This window comes from Phascolarctos cinereus, unplaced genomic scaffold, assembly GCF_003287225.1.
Source record: "Phascolarctos cinereus isolate Bilbo 61053 unplaced genomic scaffold, phaCin_HiC Scaffold_3;HRSCAF=262, whole genome shotgun sequence".
In the NCBI taxonomy this organism is placed as follows: domain Eukaryota; kingdom Metazoa; phylum Chordata; class Mammalia; order Diprotodontia; family Phascolarctidae; genus Phascolarctos; species Phascolarctos cinereus.
Genome location: NW_027555736.1, coordinates 66,670,716 through 66,684,607, shown reverse-complemented (window position 1 = coordinate 66,684,607; position 13,892 = coordinate 66,670,716). Strand labels below are relative to the sequence as shown.

The 13,892-nt window shown below is 41.5% G+C and overlaps 1 protein-coding gene across 6 annotated transcripts in view; it reads right to left on the bottom strand.

Moving 5' to 3' along the window:
• Positions 1 to 2,245: 2,245 nt before the first annotated feature.
• The window catches only part of PKM (pyruvate kinase M1/2), a 42,283-nt gene continuing 30,636 nt past the window's right edge, over positions 2,246 to 13,892 (bottom strand). For 5 of the 6 annotated variants that reach the window (XM_020996778.2, XM_020996777.2, XM_020996779.2 and 2 more), the window contains 5 exons: positions 12,938 to 13,088; positions 12,091 to 12,243; positions 7,814 to 7,980; positions 4,193 to 4,374; positions 2,246 to 3,249 (listed from right to left, as the gene is read on the bottom strand). In XM_020996778.2, coding sequence (XP_020852437.1) covers positions 3,143 to 3,249; positions 4,193 to 4,374; positions 7,814 to 7,980; positions 12,091 to 12,243; positions 12,938 to 13,088 — 760 coding nt within the window. In that variant the 3' untranslated portion in view covers positions 2,246 to 3,142. Of the gene's footprint in view, positions 3,250 to 4,192; positions 4,375 to 7,813; positions 7,981 to 8,433; positions 8,598 to 12,090; positions 12,244 to 12,937; positions 13,089 to 13,892 lie in introns of all 6 variants that reach the window. The other variant, XM_020996776.2, reaches the window with a different exon arrangement.

Sequence of the window (13,892 nt, the reverse complement as noted above, 5' to 3'; positions counted from 1 at the left end):
ACAAAAATGACTCTTTGATGAAAGAGAACTTCCAAATATTCCTGATAAAAAGGTCAGAGCCAAGTAGAATCTTTGAAGTTCAAATCTAGGAATACTGAGAAACATAACAAAAAGTAAACATGAAAAATCAGAAGAGGCCAAACAAGGACAAACTTCTTGCTAAATTCTAATATGGGGCTGATGATGCATGTATCCTCTCTGAACCCTATCATCTTTAGGGCTTACGGAGGGAATCTAATTAGATAGAAGGTCTAGGAGTGGTTGTTGTCTTGATCTTAAAAGAATGGAGAGGGGAAGAGGAATCCCCTGTGACTGGGGGGAAGGGAAAAGAAGGTTAGGGAAAATTATCTTATATAATTTGGGTGTTCAAGTAGTAGTCTATATAAACAAGGATGAAGAGGTGACGTAAGTATCTGACACTTGAATTTCACTTCTCTGAACTGGTCAAAGGAGGGAAGAATGCAAACACAAAACTGGCTACAGAAATACATACTGGTACAGGAAAACTCAACAGGGAAATAGGAGGAAGAAGGAAAATAGTAAAGGGAGAATTAATGGAGAGGATAGATTAAGGGAGAAATTAATCCTAAACATACTCTAAAGGAAGTATAAATTACTTAGTTGCTTCTTTTTTTTGAGGTGGTAAAGAATTGGAAATGGAAAGAATCTGAAACTGGAGGGGTGCCCATCAATTGGAGAATGGCTGAGTTACAGTATACAAATGTGATGGAATAATATTGTGCTGTAAGAAATGAAAAAGGGGAATGGTTTCAGAGCAACCTGGGAATACTAGTATGAACTGATACAAGTAGAACCAGCAGAACAATTTGTATGACAAGAATACTGTAAAGATGAGAGAGGGAGAGACAGAGACAGACAGATTGTGGAAATTTGTTTTGCTTGATTATATGTGTTTGTAGCAGGGTTTTTTTTTCCTTTTTTTTCAATGGGGGTAGGGGTGGTAGGAGATAAGGGAGGCAGATTTTTGCTGGTTAAGAAGAAATAACTTTTAAAATTAGTTGAAGGAATGGGGATTGGGGATGTTAAGCCTGGAGAAGAAAGGATTCAGGAGAGAGCCGATTGTTGGCTTCAAGTATCTGAAGAAGCCTCATGTAGCAGAGAAATTATTGTTATCATTTGCTCCAGCAGGAAGAAATAGGGGCAGATTACAGAAAGGCAAATTTAGGTTTGTTATAATGAAAAACTTCCTAACAATTACTGATATCTTACAATAGAAGGGGATGGTGATAGAAGTCTTCCTCTATCCCTCTCTAAAGGTCTTCAAAGGTTAGATGATCACTTGAGGATGCTGGAGAAGGGATTCTTGTTAAAGTATGTTCCGAACTAGAGGGCCTCTGAGGTTACTTTCAATTGTGTTAACCCACCAAAAGTATGACCCTGATCCTGTAAGGGACTTCAGTAGTAAATATTACTGGATTACAGCCAGCCATCTTTTGATTGACCTTAGCCTTTAATGTTCTCCCTTTTTCCACTGATCCTATATTCCCCTTCTACTAGATGAATTTTCACTTTCATTATGGTAGGGTGCCCCCTTCAGAATCTATGACTCCACAAAGCTTACCAGAATCCCAAACTCCTTAGCTTGGCACTAAAGGCCTTCCATAATCTGGCCACAACCTATTACTTGGCTCCTAGTACTTCTCCTCGGGCAACTAAGTGTCAAGGTGGATAGAGCAGGGGTGAGGACACTGTGGCCTCGAGGGCCCATGTAGCCTTTCAGGTACTTGGGTGCTGTCTTTTGACCAAGTCCAAGTTTTACAGAACAAATCCTTTAATTAAGGGATTTATTCTGTGAAGTTTGGATATAGTCAAAGGGTTGCACTTGAGGACCTAGAGGGCCACATGTGGCCTTGAGGATGCAGGCTTGCCACTCCTGGGCTAACCAATGTGACCATGGGAAACACACTTTAGTCAAAACTTTATGTGAACCTTGAAATAAAAATAAAGTGAGGTTTTAAGTTGTCTGGGTTGGTTATTCAGAATACATTTTGTACCCATATTTTACCCTTTGCCTTTAGGAATGCTAGTAATCCTTTAAAAAAAAAGTGGAGAAGAAGCTGCGTTTGTGTGTGTGACAAGTTTAGGAAATAGTTAGAATCCAGTCCATGGTCAGACATCTGGAACAGATCACCATAGTTATGAGTCCAGGTTCCCTGATTTGTTCCCTTCCCTAGCCTCTACCTCCCCCCCAACCCAGAGAGATTGAAAATGAAAAGAGGTAGACCAGTGCTTCAGCTTGTGTTTATTGACAAATGATGTACTCTACAGCCAAATACATTACAATAGGAGTGTGGGTTTGTTCCAGATTAAAAACAGAAGAGAAATATTGGAGGAACACGGACACTCATGATGTAAGAAGGCTGAGGTTTGGGTAGTGGGCAAGGAGTGTAGTAAGGTCTGCTGCTTGGGACAGTAAGGACTATTCTGGGAAGAATTTCCTTTCCATTCTGGGTTCCCTCCTCCAAATGAAAGAAAAAAAAATGACATATGACTGGAAGCTTCTTCCTTCCCCGCAACGTAGGAGTGCCTTACCAGAGGACACCCATTGCTAAATATCACATTGTTCACCTATTGGTTTTTAGCAGCTGGATTCAGCCTCTATTTAATTTTTAACTTAAGTGTATGAAAACAAGACACTAATTTATATGATTTATATAACTTACATGGGGAAAGGGAGGGTTGTTCCTCTGGTCAGGTAAGATGTAGAGGCCCATATACATTGAGGACTTATATTTAGAGGGACTGTGACTACTGCCTACTTGCGTGTGCATGAAGGATGTCTAGATCAATTTAAAACACAATACTGATACATGTTACTTTAATCCCCATGTCAAAGATGACCTGCAGTACCCCAAGCTAAGCCATAGCTGCTCTATCTTTATGCACCACCACGGGTGTGCTAAACTGATACTGATGTTTCTAGGTGGGGAGGAAAGTAGGTCTAATATAAAGTTTCTTTAAGAAGAGACTTTAATTTTTTGGGGGGATGTTTTAGCAGTCTAAAGCCTCTAATAGCCAGGAATGGACAACACCAATAACAGCTGCAGATCTAATGGATGCAGGCAGGGGCAGGGAAAGGAAGGTGCTAAAGTCACCCACAAGAAGGTCTTCAATTTCCCTTTTATGGAACTGGCAGCACACGCACAGTGTTGGTGAAACCTGGACCTGGACGCCAACCATTCAACACGATGACCACATCATCTTTCTTGAAAAAGCCACGAGATTTGCCTAAGAAAACGGATTAGAGAGAAAGTATCATAAATTGAACTCTCCAAACTGAGGTTCAGGAAAACTCAATCCTTCCACTCTAGGTAGCTAACTCAGATCCATAGTAAAACTGCCATCCAACAGCTACACATTAATTCAGGGCCCAAGAACTACTATTCACAGTTTAAACTTTAGTCCCTTCACAAGCAGCATTTTTTTGGCCACAAAGTGGCATCAGGCCTGGGGCTCAGGCAAAACCAAAGAACACACAGGTGACATTTTCTGGTATATAAGATAATCTAAATATAAACTCTTCCCTACATAGTTTTTCCTGAATATTCTTGTTTCCTCTTTGGACTATCCAAATTAAGAAGGACCGTGAAGATCATCTGGCCCAATCCCTTTACCTTCCAAGGGAAACAGAAGCCGAGAAACGCTAAAAGACTTACAAAGCCACATAGGTAGTGACTCTCATTCCCAATCACTAGTCTTCCTGACACCAGGTCACTCCCCTTAAATTTTCTCCAGGGTATTAGATAAATATATACGTGAATGTCCATGGTTGTTGCTGTTTGTACTGTTGGACTATCTTACTGTCATTTCTAATTTCTAATCAATATTGCCCTTTATCAAATGTCCAGTGCTATACTGCTTCAATGAGTAAAGAATGGAGTGCCAATTGGGGAATGGTCAGAAGAAGCACCCTGGCATCTGGACTGTTCCTGTTCAGTTCCATTCCTACACCCAAAAGCCACCCTTCAGCCATAGGGTTTTGGGACCCGGTTTGGTCTCACTCTAGAAGACTCCAATTACTGAGAGTTGTCATACAGTCTCTTTAGAGCCAAAAGTAGTTTTTAATGTAACACACACAACTACACCAAGGACAGCAACCACATCAATTATACTGGTAATATAAAAAGCCTAACCTTAAGTTACAAGGAGCGACCCTGATCCTTTTACATACCAACTTTCATGGCAAAGTTAACCCTAAGGTCCACATCTTCAGCCCATGCCTCATGAACAGGTTCCTTGCACAGCACAGGAAAGATGCCTCGGTAGAGATGAGCCTGGCGTGCAGCCTGAGGACTACGAGTAACAGCTATGATGGGGGCCCGAGGACGGTACCTGGCTACCTGATGAGCAGACCTAGGAGAAGGAAAAGAAGATAATTAGGGTCCTAGGAACCAAATCAAATGACCGCAAAATTCCCTTCAGCAAGCATTCCAACATTTAATTTATCTTGCTATCATTAATTCATATACATAATGCTCTCCTCTCTACATAGATTTCTTGAAGGCAGGGAAACTGCCTTTTCTTGTTTTCCCTAACAGCACTATACCCAATTTTGGGTACAAAAATGTCACAACAGTCCAAGACTGGTGGACAGTTTGAGCCTGGGAGTTCTGAGCTAAAGTTCTGTGTGCTAAACCAATCGAGTGTTTGCACTAAGTCAGGCATCAATATGGGGAGGCCCCATCTCCTACTAGAGTGAGTGTATATCAGGTTACCTAAGTAGAGGCAAACAGGCCCAGGTGACAAATGGGACAGGTCAAAGTGCTATGCTGATCAGCAATGGGACTGGGCATGTAAGTGGCAGGTGTTCTTCAAGCCTGCGCAAGATAGGGAGACCAAGTCTCAAAAACCCCCAAACCCCGCTTGTTAAGGAAATGAATTTTCCTTAATCACTCTCCACATTCTAATGGAATCTTATCTTCAGGTCTTTGAACTCAAAATGAGAAGCCATTTTAAACCTTCTGTGAATTGGTCCATTTTATGTGGCCACCCCAAGCTCTTATTAGAGTTCAAAGGGGTGCAGGTATATAAGGAAGGAGGTCAAAATGAGTCCCAGGCAATGCATTTATTCTTTTTCAATCCACATGATGAATATGAAGGTTAACAGGAAGGTCCTGAGATGCTGCAAGCTACTGAATTTAGACTACTCCCGTCTTCGGTTCTTCTCCCTTTCTTCGCCTGTTCTTCCTGAAACTTTCTCTAATGCCAAACCAATGAATCAGTAGTCAAGAGGAGGATGAACTTTTGGAAGTCATCTTGCTTTGCCCCAGCCTGTAAAAAACATTTTCACAAGTGGCCTCATTCGCCACACCCTTTCACTCCCATAGCTGCCAGGCAGAACTAATTTAACCATAACCTGCTGGGAAGCATGTGAACAGAACCCAATTCCTACACTTGGCCTAATATATCACCAAATATATCAATCTCTTCAGGTAGGAAAAACTCAAAGTCATCATTCTGATACAGGGTCCTTGCCTCTTTGCAGATTTATTTTAACTCTAGTGCCTCACTTAAGTTCCCTGCTCTTTTCCCCATCAACATGGATGTATGCAGTTGGCACTACCTACCCCATAACTGTCTGTAATATATTGCTACAAGATATTCCCTGGTGACATTTATAGGGACATCTTGTTCTAACTTTCCTGCTGTTCAGGGGAAAAGACTGTTTACTAAATGTCCCTGAGGCCAACACTTGGCACATAATAGATGCTTAAATATCACTGAATGAATGTCCCAAACTCTCAAGGTGAAGGAGAAATTAGAGAAGGCTAGAGTGCTAAACAGTTTAGTTGATCAATAAGAGATTTAGTAACCTACCCTCTATAATATATCTTATGAAGAAACATAACTTTGTGGAAGTATGTCCAAGGGGTCAAAAAGAATGGGTGCCACAAGCTGGATTATGGTGACAGTCTATTTTTTTAAAGTGGCCTTACTAGCCATTTACAGAAGCAATTCTAAAACCTTTCTAGGACATCTCCTGACTATGAGGATTTCTGTCCACTAGCAAAATGGGAAGTTGTAAGTGGTGGTAGAGAAGTCAAGGCTTTCCCTATCAACAGAGGATAAGCAAGGATTGTCAACACAGCAAAGAGATTCCATCATTGCTTCTGTGCTGGCTTAGCAGTAGTAGGCTAAATATAGCCTATAAAGATGCAGGCATCAGTAAGGAACCCATGGAGTGGCTGAAGCTGAAATCTCAGAAGATTTGACAGCTAAAAATAGTCAGATGGCAAAGTTCAGGCCTCTTCAACAAAGGTCAAATCTAACTTAACCATGGCTAGAATCTCAGTAAAAAACGGAAGGCACCTATCATATGGTTGAAAGGAAAAACAAACATATCTTTCCCTCTCCATCACATTAGAATGCTCTCCTCTCTCCTGCATTCCCTAAACAGCTCCCTAATACTCATAGTTTGACCAATATGGAATGACCTTGAATAGATTTCCTGACCTATTCTGTACCCTAAAAATGGCCAGAAATCATCCTGTTTTGATTGACGTTTCACTTAGCATTTCCTAAGACTCAGGAATACTGGAAGCAGGAGAGATCAGTCTACCACAATACTTCCTATTTTGGACTAATTAGAGATTCAAGGTGGAAAAGAAAGACTAATCTAAGTATACATTAGAAAATATTTTTAAAGTAAAGTTTTAAGTATACAATTTAATGTTCAATAGTGTCTGACTCATCATGACTTCATTTGGGGTTTCCTTGGCCAAGATACTGGAGTGGTTTGCCATTTCCTTCTCCAGCTCATTTTACTGATGAGGAGACTGAGGCAAACAGGGTTAAGTGGCTTGCCCAGGGTCACATAGCTAGCAAGTGTCTGGGGCCAAATTTAAACTCAAGTCCTCTTGACTTTAGGCCCCATGCCCAGTGCTCTATCCACTGCCCCACCAAGCTGCCCTTAAATATCTACAAATAGGCTTACTTAAGTTCCTAATACTGTCTGACTAAAGAATGCCTCGTGATGGGCTATTTTAAATGCACAGATTGGAATCACTTATAATCATCAGCTTATCTAATATTTTTATGTAAACAGATGCTTAAAACTGTATTTTAGGGGCAAAGATAGTGACATAAAAACAAGTGAAAGGTGACATAAAAACAAGAGATAACCATTAAAAAATGGGAAAAAAATGACCATTTCCTTCTCTTTAGTTACCAATGTCTCCCTTATAATTTGGTTTGTACCTTAAATTTTTTTAGCTTAGCTCCTTCTTATAGTCCAAAATCTCAATGTTCTAGTTCTGGGATTCTGAATCAAGGAGATTTGCCTGTCCAATTTATTTAGGAACCACGGGATCATGGAACTAGAGCTGGAAGGTCCCTCCAAAGCCACTTAGTCCAACCTCTTCATTTTACAGGTGGGGAAATTATGGCCTCAAGAAAACAAAAGCCTTGCCCATAGTCACACATAACAAGTACTGGAGACAGGCTTTGAACAAGCTAGTATTCTTTTCACTGTACCATAATATATTCCCATCCATTGGTTTGTCACAAAATTGGTCAGCACTGGTAGCTTCTTGTATCGTCCAAAGCACTGTCAGAGGCATTCACATAATAAAGGACAATCAAATTTCAGCTTTTCAAACCTGCGTTGAAGATGAAGCATTCAGTCCTCCAAGGGAGCAGCTCAGATGTTATCTTACCTTCCATTAGATTGAGCTTGAATTATCTTTAATAGGCTGGTTACCACACTTCTGAAATTCCTTGAGGACCTTGGCCTCCATCACAAGTTTGTTTCCTTTCATCTTGACCTTCCCCAAATGACCTTGTCACCTCCTACCTTCCAGATTTGGTGAGGACGATAATGGCCCCACTGCAACACTTGAAGGAAGCCTCTACGGCACCCACGGCAGCAGCTTCAGTGGGATCCTTGGTTATGGGGGCCAGGCGACGAAGCTCCTCAAACAACTGCGAGTGAAAGATGGCGGCCTCTGCCTCTCGGGCAATCTATAAGAGCAACACCCATCCCGTCCAAGGGGACAGAAGAAGGGAGGGACAGACCACATCTTTGTCAGAGCTTCAGTGGCAGAGGAAGTATGGTGATGCAGGTACAGCTATTGTGAATTAGGTTTCTACATTCAAGGGGACTCATATCTGAGTCCAGAGAGAGGACAGATCAAAGACCACCACAGCAAGTTCACATTGTGATATTGTTTCCTCTACCATATTGTAAGAGATCAAGGAATTGTCTTTTTGACCTATATCAAGGGACTCCTGCCCTACTGCAAACTCTATGGATGTTCTCCTGGCATTTCTGAAATGAGCCCACAAATTCAGGGCAGGGAGCAACAAGACACCACTGCGACCTTTTGGAAGCCATGGTCATCATTTTCGGAGACTTTCCCCTTAGGAATAAACAACTTGTTATCTGTAGCTACTATCTTGCCCTTAGGGCCCTACCTGCCACTCTCCGTCAGAACTATCAAAGCTGGGCATAAACACTTATAAGAGGCCTCTACGGCACCCACTGCCATGGCTTCTGAAGTATCTGTGCACTCTGAGCATCGGAGAAGTGCTTCAAAACGTTGTCGGTGGTATGTGGCTGCCTCAGCCTCCCGAGCTATCTGCAAGCCAAAGAGGGTTGGGAGGGAGAAGGGAGACAAAAGAAAGAAGGGGAGAATAAAGAGGAAAACAAAACAACAAGAGACCACAGAAGGAAAGACAGAATGAGTTAGAAAGGAACATAATGCAACCCTAAGTTAATTGGCTAATTTGATCCTCAAAATCGCAAGAGGCAGTGTGGTGAAACAGTCCCAAAAATTCATTGGGCCAGCAAAAAGGTGGTAAAGAATGAGAGAGCCTTAAAATTCTTGTTTTAAGTTATCTGTTACAAAAAGCTGCTTCTTCTTTTTTAATTTTTCAAGGACTCCTTTGCAGAGTGACTTAGCCCCAGTTGAAGTTTGTTTAATTTAGGGGTTGGAGGTGGATAGGACAAGAGAATGGATACTAGGGCAGGCAGTTGGTTTATCTTTCCCAAAGCCAAGATGCTGCTTTGGGATTCATGCCAGCTAGTACGCCAGCAACACAGGCTGCCTTCTTGCTGGTATGACAGGATATACATTTGGTAGAGATGCACTGAGCCCCAGAGCTTGGCTAGGTGTTTCTCTTCTCTGTGAAAGGTTTTACCACATTGCCTTCAAGACAAAACACAGTCAACAGGAACAGGATCTCTTTATATGGCTGTTTTGTTCCCTGCTCAGTTTCCTTTCTAGGCACATATACATATTCAGTTCTGGCCCAGCAAACTACTTCCTAAAGCCTTTAGAAAGCCAAGCAAGTAAACTAATTAAATGTTTTCTCATGGTTACATAAGGCTTGGGGAATCTGGGGTTAAACAAGCGCAGTCAGCTCTCAAAGGGTAATAAGGGAACTGTGATGAGGTGGAAAGTCTGCCTGTTTTCACCATAAATTACAGGTAGGCAGACTCATAGATGTCATTCGGAATTTTTATCATGTCTTCTAGGAGGTAAACCCATAAACAACCATATAAAGAGACATCTATAGAGCTATTATGGTAGCAAAGCATGCAGAAGTTTAATATTTGATTTAACTTTAAATTCTTATCTAATGATTGAGTCTGAAGCATTAAATGAAAGTTCTAGTTAAAATGACTGGCTAGATCAAGGATTAAAAAGTGAATTTCAGCTGTAGATTATACTGCTAATAATTAGAAAGACTTTAGGGAATGGAGAGCAAGAAGAAGGAAGGCTCAGTTCTACTAATTTAACTGGTCATTGCAAGCAGAAGTGTCACTGAGAGTTATTATTGGGCTATGATGGGCTTCATTCTGCACTAAGAATGAAGCACGAAACCCCCAAAACATGGAAGATAAATCCAAGAGCATCACTACACCTGGCACTCTGAGTCCTTACTCTTGTGCTACTAACCTTGAATAACATGAAAGCTCAATAATGTCTGGATTGACAATAGCAGATCATTTACAGCTAAGTAAATTTTTCCATGAGTATAGATACTTACTAGTCTACCTCACCCCCATAAAAGGAGCCCAAATAATGCTGATTAGCTTTTCAATTCTCTTCATCCTTTTCCAATCAAGGAGGAAAAAAATTCCTGCCTAACAAAAATTCTTTATACTTAGGAAAGTATCATTGTTGGCATCAAAAGCTTAATACAAAATCAGGAGTCTGATCAGCAGTTTTCATAAGTCCTGGCAGGTTCAGTAGCCCAGGTTGCTGGAATTGGATATGAAAAGGAAAAAAACCCAATCACAAAAATGTTTCCTTTCAGGAGGTAAATGGGGAATCTGAAATTAGGCACAATTGGGACAATTGTAGGGCAGGTCAGATCCCAATCCTATCAGGGTGGCACTTTGAAAATGAAAGCTTATGAGCTATAGACAGTGAGGGACCATTAGAATACAAATCAGATATACGGTTGCTATAAGTTTAGATGAAAACTTAGGCTTAATCAAGCAGCTGCCATTCAGACTAGCTACTTACTTGTTCCATAAATTTTTCAGGATTAAAGGCTTGATCAACTCTTCACTTAAATAACTAACATTTTTGATAAGGTGGTGATGAACAACTGATACCATACCACCTTGTAGTTGTCCTCAAAAAGCATCTGACAGACCAAAGACACCCTCAATTTCTGTCACTAGATAAGTACTGTTTATTTCTTGTAATTCTGTGCTAGACAGAAAGATCAGAGCAGTTAAAAATGAAAATAAAAACAAGCCTAAGCTCTCACATAGTTTAAACAATAGGACCTCTGGGACAGTAAGGAGTCTATACCTCTATCATTACAGAAGACTATAGCTAATAGCTTTGCCTCAGGGAGGTGGGGGGAGTCAGGGAAGCAAGCACTAAAAAGAACCCCATCCTCACTTTGCCTAGACCTGGAATGGAGACTTTAACATATAAGTACAAACACAAGTGTTGCCCAGACTCCTTCCCTATTATGTGAAGCTTATTATTACACCAAAGAAACTAAATAAAAATAAAAGCCCAGAAAATCAGATTAAACCTAGGGCAATAGCATTAGGGAAAGCAGCATTTATATGCTGCACAGTCCAGAATTTAGTTTGTTCTCAATCAAGGAAAAGTCTTTGCAAAACAGGCTGATGGTACATGGTCTAGGTTGAAACTCAAAGCCCATAAAAGCAACTGGCTACCAGATGGCATTATATTCAAAGGCCTCAGGCAGACACAGTAACTGTCCTAAGTTCATGAGAAAATTCCAGACCTCTGACATTCACTCCGTGTCCTCTTCTACCACTAACACCTATCCCAGCCCTCTAGGGAAGTTACTCACCCCCCCCCAACTTATGATTAGAATTAAGTGGGACAAATATGATGTCCACCAGAAGGAAAGCAGTTCCAGGCAATCTTGACATGAAACTAAGAGCTAAGAGCACACATTCAGTTCCAAACCCTGAAATAGAAGGAGAAATGTGCTCTAGAAAAGGAACACCTAGAAGGGCAGTAGGATATTAAGAGTGTGGCCCAGGGCAAGGGAACCCCAGTCTTGCACAGAGAGAGAGAGAGAGAGAGAGAGAGAGAGAGAGACAGAGCGCGAGCGAGCACAGTCCTTGGGCTATTCTATTGACTCACAGGTTACTTCCCTCTATCAAGGTGATAGGAGGCAGGTAGTTACTGACTCTAGGAAGCTAGAGGTGAAGTTTGGTATAATAACCTTTCCAAGAAAATAGGCTAAAGTAAAATAATTTCATCTGTCAGCCTAAGCCCAATACGGGGATGTCAGAGGACTAAGCCCCTAGGGAAATCCATTTTGACAGGTGTCCTGAAGACCCAGAAAATTAGCAATAAAGGAGAACTGTGAGCATCTAGGACAGAAGTGAAGGGGGCAGAAATTAGGAATGGGAATAGGGCTGTGGTGAAGGAAAGCATTATCCAAATGTTTAAAGGGAACATGGTGGTTATTGGACTGGAATTGAACCAGGAATCCATGTGAACCTTTCTCTTGAGAGAGTGCCCCTCTTCTGTTAGACTTGCCATCTAGTAAGTTCAGAGCGATGGCTAAGTGAGGGCTGCCTGACCACCTTCCCTTGCTCTGAAAAAGACAGGGCTCACTCACCAAGTGTTGCATCCGCACAGCTTCTACTGGGTAGTCCCCTTTGGCAGTCTCCCCAGACAGCATGATACAGTCAGCTCCATCCAGAACAGCATTGGCTACATCACTACCTTCAGCCCGTGTGGGGCGTGGCTTCTTTATCATGCTCTCCAGCATCTGAGGAGATACCATAACACTGACACCTGTCCCTGGTCTGCCTACCCCTCAAACCTAACTTTGAACTTTTAGATAAGGAAAAAAGAAAGGCTGCACCTGAGATTTCTTTGGTATAGGGAACCACTGCTGAGGACATATTCTCTAAACAATATAGATTAGTATCTAGTCTGCAACTTATAGTCATAGACCTGCCTGCAGCATGGAGACTTTAGTCACTTAACCAGTGACTTGTCCACAGTCAAACATCCAGCTTTTGTGGGAAGCAGGATTTGAAATCAGGTCTGACACTAAGGCTAGCTTTCTATATGCTATTCCATACTGCCTCTTCAATAAAACATGCTAAAGTTAAATAATTTCATCTGACTTCTAATGTCTAAAATACAAGGAGAACACAGAGTTGAGTCAATGGGGAAACCCCACTGGGGTTTCCTTGATAGGCATCCTAAATATCTAGAAAATTTTAAGAGTAGATAGACTGAACCAAATAAATCCAACCTAGCACTCAAAAAGTGCTTCTATCCCAAACAATATATTAAATCTAGCATGAACCAGACAATATCAATAATGTACTATAGCTTTAAGGAAGTCGCAGAAGTAAGGTCTGTATTTAACCAAAAATATATGCTTAGAGCTCTCACTGCCACTAAAGGGTGAGGGTGGGAGGGCAAAAAGAAAAGGGAAATGGGAAGAATACCTGAGTGGCACAAATAACAGGTTTCCCAACTCTATTACACCTTCCAATCATCATCTTCTGAGCAAGGAAGACTTTTTCTGCAGGGATCTCAATACCCAGGTCTCCCCGAGCAACCATGATGCCATCACTGGCTTCCAGGATCTCATCAAATCTGACATCAAAAAAAGTGGGGGGGGAGGAATTCATTATTATTATTTTTTAAGGCTATAAGGACAATGTAAAGGTACAATGGAAAAGGACAGTAGACATCATGCTACAGGCAAGAACTGGGAATGTGAGAGAAGTTCTATGGCTTCCTACTGATTGGGTAAGGCAATGAAGGCTGTTTATTAGGAGGGCTAGATGGGCAGTAAGTCTCATTTTCTGACTACATACCCCACTCCTGAACGAGATTACATTCTAAGGTGACTTGATAGTTGGCAGGATAGTCTCTAAAGGTTACAGGATTTCTCCCTTAATTGAGGGGTAGAGAAAAAGAAAAGTGTGTAGACCTGACAGAATCCCCTCCAGAAAGTGAAATTAGCCATTAGTTCATTCCTTTATTATTATTTCAGGTATCCAACTGGGTCATTTTCTCCACCACTCATATGATAGGAAAATAGTCTGATTTCATACTAATATTATAGATAACTCTACAGTTTTGTTTCTAATCCCAATTTCCCAAAGAAGCTTCTCTTTTCCTCTGTTAATTTTTTTTTTTTAGTGAGGCAATCGGGGTTAAGTGACTTGCCCAAGGTCACACAGCTAGTACATGTCAAGTGTTTGGTCTGAGGCCGGATTTGAACTCAGGTCCTCCTGACTTCAGGGCCGGTGCTCTATCCACTGCGCCACCTAGCTGCCCCTCCTTTGTTAATTCTAAAGCAAGGGTGGAGAACCTGCGGCCTCAAGGCCACATGTGGCCCTCTAGGTCCTCAAGTGTGGCCCACTGACTGACTCCAAACTTCACAGAACAAAT